The sequence below is a fragment of the Crocodylus porosus genome, unplaced genomic scaffold, assembly GCF_001723895.1.
Source record: "Crocodylus porosus isolate Cpor-Errol unplaced genomic scaffold, CroPor_comp1, whole genome shotgun sequence".
NCBI lineage: Eukaryota > Metazoa > Chordata > Crocodylia > Crocodylidae > Crocodylus > Crocodylus porosus.
In genome coordinates, this window is record NW_017728950.1 from 32,903,664 (window position 1) to 32,927,723 (window position 24,060).

Here is a 24,060-nt window from a genome sequence, read left to right on the forward strand (position 1 = left end):
GCTGGGATCCTATGACCCCAGCTGACTTCCTGCCCTTTGGGCAGGGGGCTGGACTCGATGATCTCCCGAGGTCCCTTCCAGCCCTGATGATGCCCTGAAGAGCCAGCGCAACACTGGCTCACGCAGCTCCTGCTCTGCTCCCACTCATCTTGGCGGTAAGTTTGCTGGGGTACAGAGGGCTTGCTCACTCCCCCCCAGGAACACCTGGGTCTGTCCCAGCCCTCCTTGGTGCCTGTGAGGGCTTCTTGTCACCACACCCTCAGACTTGCCAACCAGAGATCCTGCCCACCAGTTCCCTTAATTTGCTAAAATCTGTTTTCTGATGTCCAGTATCTTTATCCTGCTGCTCTCCTTCCTTCCTCCCCTTAAGATCTTGAACTCTATCATTTTGCAGTCACTGGCCTCACCTACACAAGACACTGACTGCTCAGTAGCCTGAGACTACTGTGCAGTAGCATCGTGTGGCAGCAACTGTGAGTTCTATCAAGCCAAGAAAATTCCTGTTATGCTGTGAGCCAAACTTCATTGCCTCCCCCTCCCCTAAAAGCTAATCCACATTCTGCTAACATGCATACAACTGCAATAACACATTCAAGTACATGCTTCCAGTACTCTTGTTCCTTTTTCATCAGTTCCTCCAGGTGTGAATCCAAGGTTAACCCACATTGCCTCATCAAATATGTAAGCAATGCTGTTCTATGATCCTCAGAGTTCTCATGATTTTGAATTCCGGCAGGGTTTCGTCAGTCATTAAACCCATCACTAGCCGGTGCTGTTGATGATGTTGAGAAGAGCTTGCAGACAAAACAGTAAACACAACCAGCTGTTGGAGAGTATAACAGCCACTACTGATTGTATTTTTCACCCTTAACTTTTGTTGAAAGAAATAGACCATTTGAACAATATCTAATTTGGTTTTTGAGTGACCGCTTCGAGTTCTCAAATGGGCTGTTCCAATGTCAACACTCTGGGGGACCTTTCTGTATCCAGAATGAAATACCCCCCTCGGTCAAGACACCCCAGAGACCAAGATCATTGGACTTTGTGTATCTACTTTTTTCAGCTGGGATTTCAGGCTCTGTAACATTCTCAGGTGTAGTAGTCACATTCACATCTGTATAATCTGTCCTAGCAGAAAAGGTGGATGCCTGTGGTTCCTGTGGTCCTGGATTACTCTCTTGCGTATGAGGTTCTTCCTTTATTACAGTGAAATCACTGTCAACTTTCAGTAATTGTTTTAGCTGCCCTTCAATCAGCTGCTTCTTTTTTCCCTTCTGACAACCACTTTCAAAAGCCCTCTTCATTTTTAACAACTGATTATGTAAAACTTGAAACTTCATATTACAGTATAACCTCAAGAATCTGGCCCTACTGCTTCAGGACCAGCTGCCGCTCCCCACTGCCGGCCCAGAAGTGGCAGGGGAAGTTTGCACATGGGTGCTGCCACCTCCATTAAGCACCCTGCACCACTACTCTGCATGTGGCTGGTGCTTCTGGACCAGCAGCCACTACCCCCCCAACCCTTCCCAGCTCCACGACCAGCTACAGTGCTGGTTTAAAAAAAACTGGCATTTTCAAATTTCCAGCACGTGCTCAGTCCTGAGCATGCCAGACTTGTGAGGTTTCACTGTATTTTTTTTTCGTATTTAGAGGCCCCTCATAATATGAGGCCCTAAACTGTAGCTTACTTAGCTTGTGCCTAAATTCCGCCCCCCGCAAACCCAGGCTGGGAGAGTCTTATCTTCCAGCCTGAGCTCTGCAGTCATGGGGCCAGTGAGATCCTGATCTCCCAGCTCAAGCCCTGTGGTTGTGGGGCTGGTGCTGGGAGATTCTTTTAGCCCAGCATCAGCTCTGCAGTCATAGGGCCAGCACTGGGAGATCCTTATCTCCCAACCCTGGCCCTGCGATTATTGCAGATCAGGGACTGGCAGCTCCCTGCTGATGGGGCAGGAGGACATTGTGGGGACAGCAACAATGTCCCAGCCCCCACCAGGAGACAGATGTCTCCTCGCCCCCTGCTCCCCGCCAACCCGTGGGCTAGGACCCAGGGGGAGCCTAGAACTCCCCCGGCTGCAGAGCCACAGGGAGTGACAGCAGTCTGCTGCTAGCAACAGCAAATCTGCTCCTGCATTCCTGCATGTGTAGATGTGTGCCTGGGAGAGTTTACTGTAGAGTACTTTAGAGTAAACTGCTCCCAGATTATTTGCACATGTAGATGCACCCAGTCTGTGGTAAGGCATCAGATTATGACCAAAACTTTGTTAATCATTTTGAGGCTGGCCTCTTTCTCTCTAAATGCTTTCTCTAAGTTGACTGTTCCCTTACTTAGGAGGGTACAATGCACATTTGCCTTCTGAAACCAGGGTTTCTACTATATTAGTTACTGGCCAGTAGAAATTGTGGGAGAATGTTGTTGTCATCATATCAGCCCTTAATCTCCTTCACTAAGCTACTGAACAATACTTGGCATCATTTCTGTTCTTTACTGGGTTTGGGTTTTAAAGTCTTAAAAAGTGTTCAGCTATATCTGGGGTTTGACTGGCCTGTGATAGCCCTTAAACAAGACTAGGATATATGCATGTTAATTTGTGCAGTATAGGTGTGTATATGATCTTGTTTATGTTTAGAATAAAAATATACTCTTTACTTGCATTCATTTTAGAGTGTTTAGTGTGTCCCAGAGTATTCCTGTATTAAAGATATATGAAAGTTACAATACATAAGCACTCTTCTGTTGTATCATTAGTATTGGCTAATGCCATGGAAAATATGATAATCTCGTTATATTTCTGTATTGTATTAGTGAAAATTTATATTGATGCAAGATATAATTGAAAGTTGCCTGGTAAGCAAAACATTCCTAATAGACTATGATGGACCTGCTACAGATGAGTTTATTAATGTTACTGTCTCTTTTGCATTATCATTTGTATTTATGATTGCTCAGCAGCAGTATGATATCACTAAAAACATAATTTAGGTCAGCACTTGATGTGGTAATGAATGAGACCATACTGGAAGGCAAGAAAAAAAGAAGACCAAGATTTCAAAAAATCATTTCCCAAAATTAGGGCCTTTGACTTTAAAGGGAGCTATTGAGTCTCAGCTTTTGAAAATTAGGTAATTGATTTAGTCATGTAAATGCAGATTTAAGTATAATAATGACAAATCCTCAGAAGTTCCTAGTATAGTCAGTAAGAGTGCATGGGTGCTCTCAGGTTTGAAAAGCCAAATATTAAGAACCCATTAAAAAAACAAACTTAACCACAGGGCCTTGTAACAGGGCTCTCTGTTACTTGAAGATAAAGGCAGCCCAGCCAGGGCACCGCAGCTGCCGTGGCCTATACAACAGGGCAAAGGAGGCAGTCAGCAGACACCTGCAAGCAGTCAGCTGACTGGATGTAGGCGGGGCCCTGGGAGCATATAAGCCCAAGGCTGGGCCTGAAAGGGGAGTCTCTCCATGGCTGCCACAGAGAAAGGAGCTCCTGCCTAGGGGAGCCAGCCAGGGGTGTTGAACTGACCATTTTACTGCCTACAGGAACAAGGAGGCTCAGGGAACTTGTGAAGTACCCTGGTTAGGAGGAATGCTATATATATTAAGGGTAAAGGTTTGTCCTGTTAAGGGACAGAGGGCTGCTACTTTGTTGTTTATGTTCTATCCCGGGAGCTTATGATTTATGTTACTGTTTCTGCCAGTGGTTTGGGATGAAACTGGAAGGGGAGCTTCATTAGTGCCCAGGGGGCACTCAACTGCCCTGAGCCTTGCCAGGGGCAGGCTCAAGCACACAGAGGCCAGGGGCCCAGAGCCAGGGCACAACCACACAGGGGCCTGGGGCCCAGCAGGCAGGGACCAAGGGCCTGGTGACAGAAGGGACAAACAGAACTAGAGCCTCAAAGCCAGGTCCGATTCAGTGGGCCCAGGCTAGATGGCCTAGTGAGATTAAAGGGACAGAGGCTGAGAAGGCTGAAGCCCCACACGTGGAATAACATCTACGTAACACCTGTGAAGCATTGGGTTTCGTAAAGGAGAAGCATTGGAGCCATGCATTTAGCCTTTAAAGCTCTGGGTGTCCTGCTGGACACAGTGTATTGAAGTGAAACTCAGCAAGGGCCTGGGCACAAGCACAGACTGACGGGGTCCAGTGGGACTGAGGCCTAGCAAAGGCCTGTGGGCAGCTTCCCTATATATTACAAATAACACCAAAGTACCCTAAGGGTGGAGTAGGGCATGGTTGCAGAGCCACCAGGGGATGTCACGGCCACCTCTAGAACCCTGATGTGTTATAGGCCTGAAAAATTATAAGTTCTTATGGAAGTATTTAACACAGTGACAACATTGACACATCCAGCTACTTTACTGTGCCCATAAATCAGAGATAGATATGCAAATATTATCACTAGTTCCTCTAGTTGATTTTTGGGTACAAAAGTGGAGGAACAGTTGAGACCCTCTTAAAAATCAGGTCTATAAAGTGCACCAAGGAGAACCTCTAAGATCTGCTGAGCTACTAGGATCATCCTGTCTACAGCTTAATGTGTGGTGCTTCCATTGCTGCTGTATTTGACAATCTTTACAGCTGATTCCTGAAAATCAGTGGCGACACGTAAGGGATGTATGCAGGTGCACGTACACCCCCAAGCATGGCACTGCAGCCCCTACAAAGAGGCAGCACTGACACTGTCGACAGTGCCAACGGGTTGTTGCCGACCCCTGATCAGTGCTTACCACCCTGCCTCCCCCCGCCCCCTTGTGCCGCCGATAGTGCCAGCAGCGTCTCCCCACTTACCACTGCCGCACTCCTGCCACCAGCACTGCCATGCCTTCGCAGCTGCCAGGGGCACACAGCATTCATGTTGAAAATTATATTTTGGCTACATAGCACAGGGTTCAACTTGTGCAATTTGGACCAGGGAATGAAGATTAATCTCTTCTCCAACTGTAAATCATTAAAAAATATCTGCCATTGGTGCATTTTGGGCCTTTGGAAAGTAAAAAGATTTGGTCTTCAGCATTATTTCATAAGGGATAAGTTATCTTAGACAAAGATCATTTAATATGCACTCCATTATAAGCCAGGGAAATCTTCCCAAACAGTTCATCAGTTTAGAGATGACATTTTTTGGGGAAAGAGTTCCCAGGAGTCCCTTAAAATCCACTGCAAAACTTCCAAAGTGTTCAGTGTGAAGTTTAGGACTGGTCTGAAGCTCTCATCCCCTTTAATGGTCCATCCAGTTGTTGTAGTGAGGATCAGTTTCCTTAACTGCAATTCAGGTAATATCTTTCACTGCTCTTTCTTCGTGTTTGAATATTCAAGTTCGTGATTTTTTCCCAACATATTTTTATTCCTGGTTCTGAGTCTCCTTTCAGAGCCCCATCCAGGCAGTGTTTTTTAGTGGCACGCCCATAACTATCCTTCAGAAAATTTCTACAGGGTACATTTTTATGGAGCCTAGTTTGGAGAATATATGCAAGGTAGTGGGGTGGGAGGAGTGTACTAACTGAAAAGGCAGCTTTTAAAATCTTCATTTCCTTCCTTATGACAGGTTTTAATAATAACAAGAATGGACTCAGATAGTGAAAAGGCTGCCCTCATTGACATGCTTACTTCAATAGAAGGTAAATGCTGCATGTGCGTGTTCTTGTGTATAATAGTTAAGACATCAAAACTGTTCCCCAGTCTGATCTTTCTTATATCTTTGAGTACATCTCATCCCACTTGCCTCCTTTCATACATGTATATCATTCTTCCTTCTATTCTCTTTTCCACTCCTGTTTCTGTGCCTCCTTTGACATTGCTTGTCCTCAGAACAGCCTACCAGGGGCTTCTTTCAGTAATACTCTTTAAAACCCATTTTTCACATAAAATGTTTCTTGGTTGGTCTGCACACCACCCTCACCATGCCATTCTATTGAATTGTTCTTTCTTGTTTTGTCTTATATAATAAATTCTTTAGAAAAAGACTGCTGCCTTTTAACAAAAAGCTGAGGGTATATTTGCCATAGTATAATAATAAACACTTGCTTCTTGATGCAAATTGGTTAAATATATGTGCTAGAGACACTGACTAAAGAGGAATTTTATATGGAATACACATTGTGTCTCATCCTCTGCAGCTTGTTAGCTACATCTTTGGTTATATTTCTATATCCATGAGAGGAATGAAAAAGGAACAGAATAAAATACCTTTGCTTTCCACAAGGCTCTGCTTGCTTATTTTAAGTCAATGAGAAACATTTCTTAGCTAAGCAGCATGCTTGCTCCAGGTATTATGAGACTCTAGAATACACTCCAGCACAGGCACAGATTTGCAAGGCTCCAAAAATAAGTCACTGTGTTTGCTAGACCAGCAAAACTTGAGACGATTGACAACTGCCTGTGTTGCCCAGACAGTACTCCTGAGGATTATCACATTCTGACTTGGTCTGCATTTGCTGCTTGTTGTCACCTGTCAGTTCATACCAGTAGAATATCTGCTCAGTCTCTTGAGTTTTTCATTCCTTCTAAACAGGTTTAAAAACCATGGATTTGAATCCTGAGAAGAGAGGAGCTTTGTTAGAGTGCAAAAGTGTCATTAGCAGGTGTGTAGAATTCATAGTTTTCGCAGTTCATATCATAAAGACCCCTCCCTAGGGTAATGTCATTGAAACTCCTGTTCATTTCAGTGGGAGTTTTGTCTAAGTCCAGAGTATGAATTTCAGGATTAGGCCTTGTCAGCCTTCTTCTGCAAGGTGATTAACATATTGGCCCCAAGTCGACACTTAAGTACAGGCTTAACTTTAGGCACATGAATGCTCCCATAACAACCACTGACATTTCTCAGATGCAGGATCCGCTGGGGACAAAAAGGAAATAGGATTGTGACAATGCACAAAGTTTTCATGAAAATCTAATTCAGAAGACCCCAATATCCAGCTGATGATAGCAGGAAATAGAAAGCCCTTACTGTAGATGACTGCAATGGACAAAATAGTTAGAAAAAGATACTTAAATGTTTTAATACAGAGAAAGCAAAATCTAATTTCATAATAGGCATTTAAATGACTGGCTCTTCTTATTCAAAATGTAACCATTTTAATTTTGTACTGAAAGTAGTTGCACTAAAACAGAATTTTTTTTTTCTTTTGCTGTTTCTCCTTCAGTTTAAATAAATGCTCCTGTGCTATTGTAAATTATCAGCATATCCGAGCTGACTTCCCATGGACGCATTTCTCTCTAGTGGTGGAGTTTGATTATACAGAGAACTCTTGCTGGAACAAGCTCTGCAAAAATCTGAACATTCCTTATATAACTTTTAAAACTACCCTCCCAGAAACTGTTGTAATGAGTAAGTAAAAGCTTCTAGAATTCCACTGAAAGGTTGGTCTTTCATTTGAAAAAAGGAATTTATTCTCTAAAATATTTGTGTATGTATGTTCATGAAAGAGACTAGTAAAGAATAATGGCTACAGTTTAGCTTTGTGGGCCAGATTGGCTCATGACCAGGGGTCCTGGTCTTCTCTGATTTAAAAAAATCCCCAATTCTTGGTTTAAAAAAGTAACCCCAAATCCTACTCCCACAGGGAGAAGGAGCATTTTAATGGGTATATATAAAGTTATGCACCGTCAAGATGGCAGATCACTGTGAATGCTTAAAACTGACTCTTCCTGGCCTCCCTATTTTTGAAGCTGTTCTTTGTTTAGAAAATGTTTCAGGTAATCACTTCGGCTCCTTCCTTCTGGAGACTCAGATTCCCTATGTATTGTTTACATCTGAAGGACTTCTTAACTCACCAGAAATCCTTCAGCTTCTGGAATCCAAGTAAGTGAAACTGACCTTATTTATGATGCATCTGTTAATCCGTTCTTTTCACTGTGGGTATTTCTAAGGTATCTATAGTTTCATTAGCAATGAGGATATTTATTCACAAAGTTAGAGAGTTCACAATCTAATAAAGGAAATACAACAAATTTTATGGTCACATACATGGCTTTCTTCAGTTAGTGGAATAGTACATCAAAGCAGAGTCTGAGATTAATACTGAGACCATAGTTTTATTCTCAGTTCTTTCTTGAGGCCAAACGTTTCATACACACACACAAAAAAAAGAATTATCTTTTGGGCTGTACAACTTCATAAATGGGTATTGGCTAGAAGGGAGGTTTGTCTGTCTCTTAATTTTTCATAAGGTTTTTGCTTTAAAAAAAAAAGAACTATGCGCCTCAAAACAATAGTAAAGAAAAGATTACATGTTTTCTAATGTTACCAATTTTTATTATGGTATTTCTGTAATTGAATAAGTCAGTGCCTGCTTTGTTTGTGAAGCTAAGACTTGGTGTTCATATCATTCTGAATGAGTGTTTGAATATCTTTGTTTTGGAAATGGAAAAAATGTGAATTTTTGCAACTAGTGCACTGTACGAGTGTACAATTTTCATTATCAGAAATCATATTCATTTTGTTTTTCTCAACAGTCTAAAAAGCTCACACATAAAAAGAGACTTTTGATCATGGTTTGGCAGAACAAATAAAGTATGATTTTTGCAAGTTTGATTGAAGGTAGTCCATCTAAGCATTGTGTAAGAGTTAACCATCTTACTGAAAACCATTGCCAATTTTGACACTGTGAAGTAAAATGAAAGCAAATGGTGAAACTGTACCTATCTGCCTTTAACAATAGTTTAATAGTCCAGAGAAATAAATGTAATGTTTAGTACTTAAAGTTTTATTACTTTGTGACTGTACTGTTAGTGTTCGTTTTCACTGCAAGCAGAGTAATCAGGGACCCGTTACTGCTTTTGCCTACAGTCTTCTTGCTACTGAGGGAATTAAACTGATAAACAAAGAACTCTAATTTCACAGCATCTTACCAGTCACATTGCCTTAAATGAGCAGATATGAAGTATTCAGTTCTTTATAAGATTTTTGTGCTGGATATCAGATGATGCATCTTTCTATGGGCTTCAGTGCTGACAGAGTCAACTTCAGATCCCCTGCATCTTCTGGAAGGCAATGCCAAGAATAGTTTTTCTCTGCCTGTTACCCTAATAGTCTACCCCAGTGGTCTCCAACCTTTTTATGGTGAAGATCACTTTTTGGAAGTAAAGGGCACCACAGGATCTACCGCACTGCCCTCCGCTCCACCCCCTGCCCTGACCCCTGCCCCACCCCCCAGGCATCCAGAGCACAGGCGGAGGAGAGGAGAGGGGCACAGGCCCCTGAGGCCTCCACCAGGCTGTGCCAATCCCGCTTCTGTGCCATGGCTGCACTGAGCAGCACCTGCCCCGTGGCCAGATGAATGTGGCATTGCACCCCGGCTCCTGGGTCTGCAAGACTCCAATCTTCTGACCACACTGCCAGGCTGGGGTCCCACTTACCTTTCCCTGCTCCTGACTAAGCCACTTGGTCAGTCCTTGCCCCTTCCCTCCCCCACAGTTTGACCTGCTAGAGCTGGGGGAACAAAGGGGCGGTAGGTGCATGCACATGCGTCCATCTCTCCCCCAGCCTAAGATCTACCGAAAAAGGCTCTGGGATCTACCTGTAGATCAGGATCTGCTGGTTGGAGGCCAGTGGTCTACCCTGACTCCTTCATAATCCTGAGCATACTTAAAGTTTTATTACTTTGTGACTGTACTGTTAGTGTTCGTTTTCACTGCAAGCAGAGTAATCAGGGACCCGTTACTGCTTTTCACTCAGAGCTTTTCATTGCCACTGGAAAAGAGGGATATTGTGTTGGCTCACTTCCCTCACCCTGATAATTTAAGGTCATTAATGAGGAATTCCATTCCTTTCATTCCCTCTGTGCTGTACAGTGGTAAAGAAGATAAAGAAAAGGAGTATAGACAGCACCAAATCAGGTGGAAATAGCAATTGATCAGGACAGCATGTTGTTGAAAGGTTTTTCTTCTGGATTTCAAGAACAATGTAATACAGTTACAACTATTAAGCAGGTGTTAAGGATTTTTAATTTGCTGCATCATGAATATCAGCATTGGGCATAGTAGAGATGCATCTTATAGACTAACTAAATCACAGATGCATAAACTTCCGTGAGCAAAAGCTCACTTCATCAGATGCTGTGAAAGGACTTGTGATTTTTTTTAACTTACTAATCTCAGCCTCAACATTGCATGCTATTTTTGTCATGAAAAAGTAGTCTTTCTCACAGGCTGTGCCACTGCATCAAGGTAATATCAAACTGGATGATTCCTGTTATCTGAATATGCCATAATTTAAAATGTAGCTGAGGATTCAGGAAAGTGCAAAAAGATGGATTCATATTATTTATCTGAAGAATCTAATAAGCATGCTATATAACAATGTTCCATTTAACCCTTCCCTTTTTAGGAAAATTTCAAAATTTCATTTAAATAATATCGAGTAATTGTATCACTTCTGCAGGCATAAGATCACTTTTGTTGAAAGATGTTGCAGTGAGTCATTACAGCTCTTTGGAGATACAGATCGATATGTTGTATTGACAATAGATGAACACACTGCTATAGTTTTGCAGGTATAAAACAGACTATGCAACTATAAATTGGAAATGCAACTAATATGGCCAGGTTCTACACTCAGTTACATTTACACAAGTTGTAATCTTTCCCTTTAGGTCTCTCTCTGTAACCTTCTAACTTGTTCAGTTGTTCCTGTTTAAACTGTGTAAGTTGCAAGCCCAGACAGTGTCAAGCAAACACTTCTGCAAAGAAGTTATTTCCCAAGTTCTGTGAATCCAAATTCTACCTATGCCATCAATGTATCCATTGGTTGATTTAATGTTGATATTACAGCTTCCAACTTTCAGAGGGCTAGGAAGTCCATATTTGTAGGTTGCATCTTCTTTCAATGCACATGCTTTTTAGGTGACCAACAGCATGCTTACCTGCATTGTCTCTGTTGGCGGTTCTGCTCTTCAGTCCCTGAAGTGATTGTTTTAATCAAATTGAACAGCATTTAAATGCATGCATTTAAAAATAGATTTATATTAAAAGCATGTTGTGGCCCATCCAATTTGTTAGCTCCTCTCTTTGATGTGCATTTGTCACATTTTGACAGACAGATGTTCCTGCTTGTCTAGTCTATGGCCCTTTGTATATGGTATCTTCCCAGGCTCTGACCTTTCACAGTCTTACCGGGCTATTATCTTTCTCACAGTCGTTTCTGTTTAACTGCTTTTTTACATAGGTGCACAACACCCCAGCTGTCCTTATCTCTTACAGTGCATGCCACTCCTCATTCAGTCTCCACCAAGACCTCACATCACCACTAGGCAGCCCTCAAATATCTTTTATGCTGACTGGGGTTCTGTAGAAGGATCCAGGCACATCCTGCTCTCTTATACCCCACACTGTCTAGTTATGGGGTTGCCTACTGTGCTTCATCCCATAACCCCATAGTAGGTATTTGTATGTCTTGCAAGACAAAAGAATTAGCCAAATGAGGCATCACCTCGCTGAACATCTTGAAAGATAGAGCAAAGCTGAAGTGACCTCTTCAGGGTGCAAAAGCGTGGGATGTTTATATGGAGACATTGAGCTACCCACACACCAGTACCCCCCTCTCAGCCTTGCTGATTTAATCCAAAGGAAAGTCAGGTGCCAGTGTGTTTAAAACCACCTTGGCTACAGGAGCTGCTGGAGCAAAGGAAATCATCCATTTGTCCATCTCAGGCCACCATTCCTAGATTAGCTTCACAACCTGTTGGCGGCATTTTCACTGCCAGGGATGAGACTAGTACCTCCCCTTTCTAAGTGGCTCTTCTGTCTGAAGCCATTTGCACCCTAGAACGCTTGCACATGTGATGAAATTGCCCTTTTTAGCAGTTTAATTGCATCACACATTACAGATGTGGCAGCATATTGCGATTTGATTTTGTCACGTCATACATATGCAGTGGCATATTGACATATAAATGGCTTTGTTATGTAACAAACTAAAACACATGATGATGTATTTTAGTTTACTACCTAACAAAGTACAGCAATACATCCTCAAGCCCACCTGGGCTTCCAGTAGCCCATGCACTGTCCCCACTGCCTTCTGCAGCCACCAGCACACCCAGGGCAGCACGGGGAGGCAGCAGGAAAGTGGGTATGCTGGCAGCCACAGAAGGTGGCAGGGACCCTGCATAGGGCATTGGAAGATCAAGTGTGCTCAGGGAAGCTTGGGCTTGGCAGGTTTCCAACACCCTGTGTACAGTCCCTGCTGCCTTCTCCAGCCTCCAGCATACCCAACAGCCCTCCTGCCGCCTTCCTGCACTGCCCCAGAAGCAAGCCAACCCACTCCTGGGTGGTCCCAGGCAGTGGGAATGCAGCGGGGACAGTGCACAGGGTGCAACAGGGAAAAAAAAAGCAGAGAGAGGCCTGATCCTTTTTTTCTTTTTTAGTTAAATCTGACAGCCTGCCCATGTGGGGCAAGCTGCCAGCAGTGTCTGAGCTGCGGGGGGCCTGGTCTTCCCATCTGCAGTGGTGGCGCCCCCCAGGGCTGCCCAGGCAGATGCTGAGCACCTCAAGGCCTGCTAGCAGCTTGCCCTCCACACTCCCTCCCCTTGGCCGCAGACCAGCTCCACAAAAACAAAAAACCATTTCAGTAATAGTGATGGAAGCCCCTAAATTGAAATGGTGGGTATTTAATTGTAACAATTAAAAACCCACTGTTTCAACTTAGGGGGAACTAAACCCCTGTCATGTGTACAAGTGGCCCTAGAGCAGGGGCGGGCAATTATTTTGGGCAGAGGGCCACTTACTGAGTTTTGGCAAGCCATCGAGGGCCTCATGACAAGTAGCTAGGGGCAGATAAATATTAATTCTCTAAATTATTTAGGGGCCCCACAGGCCAGATAGAATGGCCTGGCAGGCCGCATCTGGCCCACAGGCCACATTTTGCCCACCCCTGCCCTAGAGGAGGCTAGGCTATTTAACCGCTGCCCAGCACTTGGTGTTAACAGTTGCAGGTAGTACTGTCTACTGTAAAGTATGGTAGCAGGTGAACCTGACCTGACACAAACCTGACCTAACCTGACCACATTCACCCAGCAGCACTAATCAGCTTCCCAAGCCCACTTCCTTCCTCCCATCAACAGGGGCCCACAGTCAGCCATTATGCTATCTAGGCATCTCCCAACTGCCCATTATCAGCTCCAGTGTTCTTAGTTGTTTTTCTCTGTACGCTCCAGCCCTCCCATCCACAAGCCTTCTTCACTTCTACCTTTCACCACTGCAGGCCCTTAGTAGTCACTAGCACTCTCCAGGCCTTCCAGTCTTAGTTCTCTGTGGAAACCAGCTCTTTTCTTTCTGCTGGGAGATGTCTTGCTTTCCCTTCCCAGTCTAGGACAATAGATGAAAGCACTGCATTCAGCAGCCAACCTGTAACTGACTCTTACAGCCAGCTTTCCAGCTATTACATCCGTGGTCTGGGTAGATCCAGACGTGCATCATCATCATCCCATCCTTAACCACTTCTAGAGCAGCAAGGGGCATCCCTGTGTGCCTATGTAATAAGTCATGTGAAACACCCTTCCAGAAGATTAATTTACATAACTTCCTGATATGAAAGGAAGTAGTCTAGACAAGACCTTGCACTAGAGTAATAGTTACATCACAAAACAAGATCATATACAATTTATGTTGTTTAGTACTATATTAAAGTTCCTTAGATTACTTATAATCAAATGGACAGATGGGACTGAAACTTTACAGGTAGCAAAACAGCTATTGAAAGGTAGAGTATAAAATTATGAATCAATATTTACAACAGAACATAACTCCTACACAGTAATTTTTAGTCATATTGTGCTTCATAAACCTATTATATTCGTATTTATCCATATTGTGATTTGTACAGGTTGGTTAAGATATTGTAATGATTAATAATAACAGTTCATGTCATACTTTTCAGTAAACCTTAGAACATGCTAACAAAATATATAAATTCTATCCCCATTTTATGGAGGGGATAATTGAGGAACAGAGACATCAAATAACTTTCCGAAGGTTCTACAGAATAAAAGTCAGGAGGGGAATCTAAGTCTCATAACTCCTGGTCCTGTGCCTTGTCTACATAATAATGCTAGTTCTCAAATGTGTATATTGCTGTGGTGAACCCTTAGATTTTTGCATTGACCTTGTAAATACATTTCAAATATTTATTTCCTCTTTTTTTGTGTAGAATGTGGAAGAACTAAGCTGTGAGAAATCTGCCGATAATATCATACTGAGACTTATAGCACTGTCTCTCCAGTACAGCTGTTGCTGGATCATTTTATACTCCAGAGAGAGACTGAGTTCAGAGTAAGTTAAACATTCATTTTGCAAATGCAATATTCTAAAACAGTATTGCTGCTATACAAGGTGGTTTATTATAACAAGGTAGTCTAACAAAATTTCCCCATTCAAATTGCAAGGTAAGTTGTGTGTTGCTTTTACAACAGCATAAATAGCTACAAACAAGCTTGTTTGTTTAGTTGGGCTTCTTCCACAAATTCTGTGTTATCATGCTTTCAGGCTGGGACTCAGTTGAGTAATTTACATTACAGTGAAATCTGGGTATCTATAGAGCCAGTAGAGGTATATTTTGAGTTTTTAGATTATTCTTGCTCATGTTGAAGAGATGGAACAACTGAGTTTTAAGAAATTAATTTTCCAGGAGCTTAATACTTAGGTCAGACAACTTTGTTTTTGATAAATTAAAAACTAACCCAAAGAACATACTCCAGCTTGACAACAATACTTAGCGGAAATCTATATTGTAATAGGTTGAAATAAGTTACCACATTACCTGTACATTAATGATTGCATCACATTCTAGCCTGTCCAGCAAGTAGGTCGGTATTCTCCTGGTCTGTTAGTCACTGCCAGTCATTCTTCGGCTTTTGCTCCATAAGCTTTTCCTACTCTGACAAGCTCATTAGTGGTCATAGAATGACAGGAAAATAGGGCTGGAAGGGCCCTCAGGAAGTCATCTACTCCAGTGTTTCTCAACCCATGGGTCGTGACCCAAAAAATGGGTCACAAGAATATATGAAAGGGTCGTGAACAAACTTTTAAAATGATTTTAAAAACTTAAAAAATGGATTCTCCTTTAAAGGCGAAAAATGTGGAAAACCATGGCTTTTTCCTTGCATGCTGGCAGAGTTCCATCCTACCAGGGGCTGCTTGCCCCTTCTGCCCCTTACCCCACACACCCACCCCCTACCCCATACACTGGGGGGCTGGAGTGGGGGACAGCAGGTCAGGAGTGAGGGGCACCAGCCAGGCCAGGGGGCTGTTTTCTACTTAAACTATTTACTGGGCCAGGACTGGCCATCAGTGTTTACCAATGGGTCCTGGTACAAGAAAGGTTGAGAACCACAGATCTAGTCCAACCCCCTGCCCAAGGCAGGATCATCCCTATCTAAACAAGGGCTTGTCTAAAACTACACAAAGAATTCTGTCTTACAGCTACTAAGCATTGTCCCAAAACACTATCAATACCCTGACCTGCCACATATAAAGCAAGGGGGTGAGGGCGCTGTTAATGTCCTGCCACTTCAAAGATTAAAAAGTGGTTGTTAAAATATATGTGAGCGATCCAAGGGAGAGGACTATGCCTCCCCACTGCAGAGAAAGCAAACTTCCTTGCTCACCCCGCTTCCCCGGTCGACATCAGTCTGACTGTGAGGTAAAATTCCTTCCTGATCCCAAGTGTGGCAGTTGGTCTGACCATCAGCAGAGGGGCAAGACCCTGTTACCAGGAACCTTCAGGTATTTTAATCCCAGGAGAAGCATCAGCACACTCCAAGATCCCCAGCCTTGGTGACAGCCAACACCCAGTGCTTCTGAGGAAGGTGAAAAAAAAGAACCCTGATGCCCATAGCAGCAGGAGAGGGGAAAAATTCCTTTCCAGCCCCATGCAGGAACCAGCAAAGCCCAGAAGCATGGGAAAAAACTGTCCTTCAATCTCTAATTCTGCTCTCTAATATAACTACCATTTTCATTTCCAGTGCCTTGTGCTATAAGACAGTGATGAGTGACAAACTCTTCCCACTCTAGGTGCCATCTCTGACATCTATCTTTTATTAATTTAGTTCTCTTCACATGCTTTTGCTTCACAACACTTCATTTGTACTGGAGGCAAATACTGTTTTTCTCTCTTAGTGCATCTTTCCCTCCTGCTTTTCAGTGTGTTCTCGCAGGGTCACATGTTAAATTGATGTTTTTGGAGCTTTAGTTCTAGTTAAATAAACTATATAGCTGCAGAAGAATTTGTCTTTGTCAGATGTCTTCAAGTTCCTTTATGCAGATGTTAGAACCGTGTGATATTATAATGCAACTCTGTTTCAGGTACAGTCTAACAGGAAAGACTCTGCATCATCTAGCCTTAATATATGCAGGTTTGATTTCATTTGCACAGAAATCTGAAGACTTTGAAGTGAAGGTAATTTTTTGGTGGGAAGTTTACAAGCCTGCTTTTATCTCCAGTGTCACTACTATTACATTGCCAAAACATTTTGGAAACAAAGTGAAAGTTATGGAATACCAAAAGTTTAAACACCTGATTAAAACAGGATGTAGGAGACTGAGCTAATGCCCAGTGAAGGCAATAAAAAGACTCCCGTGTATGATTTCAACAGGCATTGAATCAGGCATCAGGCATATATCCAATGCACCAGAGATCATAATACTGAGATAATATAATTGTTTCAATCTGTTGGTATGCACAAGAACCCTGCTGTACTAGTCTGAGTTTGTTTTTCTTAAATTAAAATCACATTTTTGTAGAAGTTAATGTCAGATTACTCTCATGATACTAATTACGTTACGGCTTTAAAAAACAAAAGAAAGCATTACTTTTCTCTCTGAGTACCATTTTACTGCATGTTTTCTTTGTATGTGAAGATAAAATGTTTATAAAAATGCTTTTTCCTTCAGAAAATGGATGGAGAAAACAATATTTCTAGTAGTGAAAACTGGAAGTGGGAACTGGAGGGAAAATAAATGTGTGTGGTTCACCAAGTTGGTCTCTGTGCTTAATCTGTAACGTAAAATAATTTGCAAATACAAAATGATTTTCTATTAAACTGACATTAAAATATGTTGCAAAGGTGTTCCTCCAGGAAAGTTAGCTTCAGGGAAAGACAAAGCTGACAGTCAATCCTTGTAGACTTTAACATATATTTGATGGGTGCCTTATTAGGAAATATGTAGCCATTCAAAGTGCTAACTATCCTGAATTCCACAAATTCATTACACCTTTACTACAATGTACCAACTTTACATTCTCAAGAATTACTTATTTGAAAGAAAATCATTGTTTTATCTATACACTTGATCACATCTAATATTTACTTCACTTAGAACATGAATACTTCAGGGCTAACACGTAGGGCTTAAGGGTAAGAGTTTGTAGCTGCTCCATAATATTTTCATGGAGCAATTTTAATGGCTTGAGGTTATACCACCACTTCTAAATTTTTTAGTTGGTTGCCTACTACAGACAATTGACATACAAGCGTTTATTCCTAATACAATTTTACTTTATTTTTAGATGGCTCTTGCACCAGGGATTGAAGAGACAGCATTGTTAATTCGTCAGATTGCTAACAACATTCTGGTATCTTCCCAGACAAATCCCCATGAGTGGCTGGACAGATCATGGCTTTCTGTCTTGCCAACTGAGGTTTGTGTGCATGGGCTTTAACAAAAAGTGAACTGCTTTAAGAAAAAACAGTTTTCTTTCTTTTTCTAAGATTCTTTCCCATCTAGGGTGTTTTCATTGCTTTGTTTGTTTTCATGGTTTGTTCTAAAATATAAATGTAAGGGGCTTGAATTCTTGAGGCACAAGCAAAGCTTGCAAAGAATTTTGTTCTGACTACTCAGTTAGTTTAATAAAAGATATCAATCACATCTACCCAAAAAACTTTGCCTGCCAATGTGTAAAATGCAAACTCTTCAAAAGCCAAAAACTTGAAGAAGTAGCTCAACAATATATAATTTATGTGAACGTTAGAAACACTCTAAAATATAACTGCTCTGTAATACAAGCACAGCTTGGGCAGTTTCTCTTGAACATTAAAAAAATCTGCTCTAAAGAGTAAACGTGACATATTGAAACCAAATTAAGATTTTTGGTAAAATCAGGAGTCTGTATTGAAAATTGAATTTATATGGATCACCAATTTCAACCATAATTGTGGAACTGTTACTTGCCGTTCATATTACATCCTTCTTACTCTATGTAATTTGTTTTCCCACTAGCAGGATATTGTGGTTATGGTGACATGCACATTAGAAATGCACAGATTCAGGGTGTAACCAGATCAAAATCCTGGTTCTGTGATGGATTCTGTATACAGAGACATCAAAATGATGCCATTCTCTTCACCTTCTACAGACAGGGCAAGCTGAATCTCTTAAGTGGATCATTTTGAACATTTATAAACTGACTTCTTTTTCCTCTAGGCAGAGAAGCACTTACTTGCTTTTCCGTGCCTGAACCCTCTAGTAGCTCAGCTCATGTTGAAAAGAGGGTATTCACTGAACAGGCTTTTGTCAGCAACTTTTGACCAACTTCAGGAACTCCTGCCTGAGGTTCCAGAAAAGGTGTTAAAGGTTGGTCATCATGAAATTACATATTTAATTGGTGGACCAGCTGATTGTCTGAAAAATAAGGTCAAACAAAATGCTTTCTGAGGTCTACAAGGGTGAAAAAACACATTTTAGCCACTTTAAAGAAGATAGGAATGTGACTGCTCAGAAATAAGCAGCAGCTGTTATGAATTATCATGATTCTGTAGTGATCCAAGTTACTTAAATCTACCTTTTGACCTTGAATGAGACAATGTTAAAATGGGAACAATTGTATCACTGCAGAAAACTCATATATAGATACACTTATGTCCATCTATACCAGTGATTCTCAGCCAGGGTCCTCATCATTCCCTCCTCTCACCCAGTACCCCAGCATCCCATAGACAAGAGGTAATAAAACAACATTTTATTCTAAGTCTTTTATCAGTTGCCCACTGCATTAGCCTTTATTGCTTTATTCATATCTAACTGGACAGGTTCTCCAACTATGCTAAGTTCCCTTTATATCATGATGGAAGCTCTGAGAGCTGTTATGCAATCAGGATAGTGTGTAGGGTGATCCACCGTACACTTCCTGTCTAGGAAGCTGGGTACTAGGGGTTTTATCAACCACAGTGTGTGTGTTTCTCTAATTTAGTGACTTTTTCAATTAAATATTTCCAAACCTTCTTTTTCTTTTAAATGGCCTTGCTTTTACCCTGGGTATCCCATACCGATGAACCTTTTCACTGCCTGAAATGCCCAATATTTAATGCTGAGAGGCTAGCCTAGAGAGATGGCAACTGTGGTGAAGGCCTTCTTCCACAGAAGACCATGCAATAGCTACCTGCCTGTTTATCTTGAATGTAGGCATTTGAACTGGATAGTGTGATTTGATCTTTAAAAAGAAACAAAGAGGCATGACTAGGTGCCCCCTGGGAGTCTGGTAGTTTATATAGGAGGTGAATCGGTGAGCTCCCACTGTTAAACTTGAGGCCAAACCCAGCTAGATAACAACCCAATATAAAAGAGACACAAAAAGCAGTCAAGCTCAGCTGAATAGATGAAACATACACAGAGTGCTCAGTCCTTCTCCAAATTACAAGTGGGCCTGTGTATACACCTCCTCCAACATTATACCCACCACACCCTAGCCTGTTTACATCCCTCATGCCTTTATGCATAACAGCAGTGTTGTAGTGGATGATTCTGGTCACAGTAAACAAGCACACATAATGATCTTGCTCACTGCTCTGTTTTCAGCAGCAACTCTCCATGAGATTGCAGAAGCACCTCCAGAATCTGTGGCCAGGCAGATATAACATGTCAAAAAGCTGTTATGATTTTCCTTACAAATGATCTAGCTCCTCGTCAAAACAGCTTTTCACAAATGTATGGCCGTTAAAAAATAATGTTTCTTTTTTAATTGGATTTTTTTCTGAGATGAAATGCACCTACCCCATATGTATGCAACTCATATAACAATACAAAGGAGCAAAATTTCAGTAGATTCAGACCAACCGTGCACAAAAATGTGACTGAGTTACTACAAAGAAACTAGTAAATAGATGTTCACATATTTTCAGATGCTCAGGAAGACTAGCAAGTATGGCAGAAAACCAGCTTGGCTTAGCAGGGATATCTTCAGTGAGCTAAAACACAAAAAGGAAGCTTACAAGAAATGGAAACTTGGACAAACTACTAGGGAGGAGTATACAAGCACTGCTTGAGAATGCAGGAATGAAATCAGGAAGGCCAAAGCAAGTTGGAGTAGCACTTAGCAAGGGACATGAAGGGTAACAAGAAGGGTTTCTATAAGTACATCAGCAACAAGAGCAAAATCAGGGAAAGTGGGTACATTTCTGAATGGGGGAGGCAACTAAGTGACAGATGATGTGGAAAAGGATGAAGTACTCAATGCCTTTTTCACCTCAGTCTTCACAGGCAAGGTCAGCTTCCAGACTACCGCACCTGGCAGCACAGTCTGGGGAGGAGGTGAGCAGCCCTCAGTGGGGAAAGAAGTGGGGAAAGATTAAGGACTACTTAAAAAAGTTGGATGTGTACAAGTCCATGGGGCCAGATGTGATAGATCCAAGGATGCTGAGGGAATTGGCTGATGTGATTGAAGAGCCATTGGCCATTGGCTTTGAAAACTTGTAGCAATTGGGAGAGGTCCCAGCTGATTGGAAATGGGAAATATAGTGTCCTTCTTTAAGAAAGGAAGGAGGAGGATTGGGGGAACTACAGACCAGTGAGCCTTACCTCAGTCCCTGGAAAAATCATAAAACAGGTCTTCAAGAAATCCATTTCTAAGAAGGTGATTAGGAATGGTCAGCATAGATTCACCAAGGGCAAGTCATGCCTGACCAACCTGATAGCCAGCTATGATGAAATGGCTCTGCAGATGGGGGAGACCAGTGGATGTGGTATATCTTGACTTCAGCAAGGCTTTTGATAGGGTCTCCCTCAACAGTCTTGCAAGCAAGCTAAGGAATTGTGGGTTGGATGAATGAGCTGTAAGATGGATAGAAAACTGGCTGGATGCTCAGGCTGAAAGGGGGAACAGTACATATGCCAGAGAGTAGGACTAGGATTGGACCAAAAGAAATCTTATGAGGTTCAGTAAGTGAAAATTCCTGAACTTAGGGCAGAACAACTGGTACAGGCTAGGGACTGACTGGCTAAGCAGTGGCTCAGCACAAAAGGACCCAAAGGTTACAGTGGGCAATAAACTGAATACGAACCAATAGTGTGCCCTTGTTGCGGAGAAGGCTTTTCTTCTTCAGCATTCCCTTGCAGTCAAGGATGATTTTCTTCCACGATTGTCTTATCTGTTGTCCAAAGATGGCTGATTAGGCCAATCCAGGGTTGATATGTGTTTATCTATTGCAGCTTGGACATGTATTTTTGTGTGGGGTAGGTGGTGCTGGATTCTTGATTGGTCCGCAACATGCTGTTTCTTCCACTCCTGCTTTTCCATCTGTAATTTTTGTCATGAGGTTTCAAAGTAACCTTTGTTGCAAAGAAGGCTAACAGCATACTGGGCTTCATTAGTAGGAGTGTTGCCAGCAGATCAAGGGAAGTGATTCTTCCCCTCTTCAGCCCTAGTGAGGCCACACCTGGAGTACGGTGTCTGGTATTGGGCCCCCCATTACAGAAAGGATGGGGACAAATCGGAGACAGTTCAGCAAAGGGCAACAAAAATGGTTAGGGGCTGAGGCAGATGACTTATAAGGAAAGGCTGAGGGAACTCCTCATAGGCTTATTTAGTCTGGAGAAGAGAAGACTGAAAGGGGATGTAAAAGGGGGGTTCCAGAAAGGATGAAGCTAGACTGTTCTCAGTGATGGCAGATGACAGAACAGGAAGCAATGGTCTCAAGTTGCAGCAAGGGAAATTTAGGTTAGATACTAGGAAAACTCTTTCACAAGTAGTGAAGTAAAGCACTGGAACAGGTTACCCAGAGAGGTAGAGGAATCTCCATCCTTGGAGGTTTTTAAGACCCAGCTAGATAAAGCCTTGGCCAGGATGATTTAGTTGGGGATGGTCCTGCTTTGAGCAGGGGGTTGGACTAGATGACCTCCTGAGGTCCCTGCCAACCCTCACTTTCTGTGATTCTGTGATTTAAATACCCATCTGAACACAGTCATGGTAATTATATATACACATACCAATGTTTAAGCATCATTAGACCTACCAATCTGAATGACAGAAAAAAGGGGTTATACTCATCAATTCTTTACTTCAGTATGACACAGGATGCAAACTAACTTATCCCAAAACTTCTTGGGATATTTAACAAGTCAAATAATAAATTATTAAATTGATTTTCCTAAGCTGAGAGCCAACTGCATTACTTAGTATATTTATATTTAAGACAAATGCCCTATTAGATATTAATCTTATAGTTTCATATGCTTAGGGTCAGAAGGGACCTAAACAGATCATTAGGTCCGACCCCCTGCCCTGGGCAGGAATGGGTGTCACGGTCACCCCAGCAAAATCATATCACCCCAGGCAAATATCTGTACAGCCTCCTCTTGAAGACTCCCAGAGCCTGGCAGCTCTGACTGTAAAGTAATGTTCCCTGATGTCCAGCCTGAACCTTCTTTCTAACAATCTGTGGCCGTTATTCCTAGTAACCCTGGGTGGTGCCCGGGGCAACAGAGCATCCCCCAATTCTCACTGGTTCCCCCTGGTGAGTTTGTAAACAGCTACCAGTTCCCTTCTCAGCCTTCTCTTATGGAGACTGAATAGGTTCAGGCCCTTTAGCCTCTCCTCGGCCTGCCCTGCTGTCCTTTGACCATACAAGTGGCCCTCTTCTGGACCCTCTCATTGCTGGCCACACTCCTCTTGAAGTGAGGCACCCAGAACTGGAGGCAATACTCCAGCTGCGGCCTGACCAGTGCCCGATCTAGGGGAAGGATCACCTCCCTGGACCTGCTTGTGATGCCTCTGTAGCTGCATGACAAGATGTGGTTAGCCTTATTGACCGCTTCTTCACATTGGTGGCTCATGTTCATCCTGGAGTCAACAATGACTCCAAGATCCCTTTCTGCCACCGTATTGACAAGAAGGATGTTTCCCAGCCTATAGGTATGTTGCAGGTTCCTTCTCCCTAGATGCAGTACCTTGCACTTGTCTGCATTGAACTCCATCCTATTCTCATCTGCCCATCTCTACAACCTGTCTAGATCTAGCGGGATTCTGTGTGTGCCCCTCCAGTGTGCCTACCTCACCCCACAACTTGGTGTCATCAGCGAATGTGGACAGGATGCATTCCACACCCACATCCAGATCACTGATAAAGATGTTGCACAGTACAGGCCCCAGGACCAAGCCCTGGGGGAGTCCACTGCCCACATCCCTCTAGGTTGAAAGTGACCCATCTACCACCACTCTCTGGGTGCGACCATCTAGCCAATTTGCCACCCATCTGACTGTGTAGGTATCAATGCCACAGTCACCTAGTGTTTTTAAGAGAATGTGGTGAGAAACGATGTCAGGGGCCTTCTTAAAGTCCAGGAAGATGACATCCACCCTGACACCTTCATCCTTCGGGACTTTGTGACCTGACCATAAAAAGAAACCAAGTTAGTCAGGCAGGATCTGCACTAAATGAACCCATGCTGACTGCCTCCATGTTACCAGATTTACCCGCTACTTTGGGGTGTGCTCATTTATTAGGGCTAGGGTTTTGGTAATTCTGTTAATGTGCTGCTTGTGTTACTGGTGTTTCTATACGGAGCTGTATCTCTCCCCCTGCAAGTTCTCACCCCCAGTGGAGGTATCTTGCAGGACTCAGTTCAGTGGGGCTGGGTTCCTCCAGTCCCCAAATCAGTCATACACACACATACACACAGATTAACGTGATATGCCTGACCTGGCTGGGTTGATCAGCGTGGACAAGCTGATACCCTCATATGCCAAGAATCAGTTCATCAGAGCAACAATAACTACAGTCAGACACAAGCATACACTTAAGCAAAATACCTCTGAATCCGGCTGGGTGTCCAGATGACACCCTCATGGGCCAGC

General features: G+C 42.7%; 1 protein-coding gene across 1 annotated transcript in view; it reads left to right on the forward strand.

The window, feature by feature from the left end:
- CUNH9orf84 (chromosome unknown C9orf84 homolog) overlaps positions 1-24,060 on the forward strand; it is a 71,088-nt gene that overhangs the window by 41,762 nt on the left and 5,266 nt on the right. Inside the window, exons 13-21 of the mRNA XM_019554728.1 lie at positions 5,545-5,932; positions 6,511-6,580; positions 7,142-7,326; positions 7,683-7,800; positions 10,381-10,492; positions 14,146-14,267; positions 16,299-16,392; positions 17,503-17,634; positions 18,417-18,566. Coding sequence (XP_019410273.1) covers positions 5,545-5,932; positions 6,511-6,580; positions 7,142-7,326; positions 7,683-7,800; positions 10,381-10,492; positions 14,146-14,267; positions 16,299-16,392; positions 17,503-17,634; positions 18,417-18,566 — 1,371 coding nt within the window. The remainder of the gene's footprint in view (positions 1-5,544; positions 5,933-6,510; positions 6,581-7,141; positions 7,327-7,682; positions 7,801-10,380; positions 10,493-14,145; positions 14,268-16,298; positions 16,393-17,502; positions 17,635-18,416; positions 18,567-24,060) is intronic.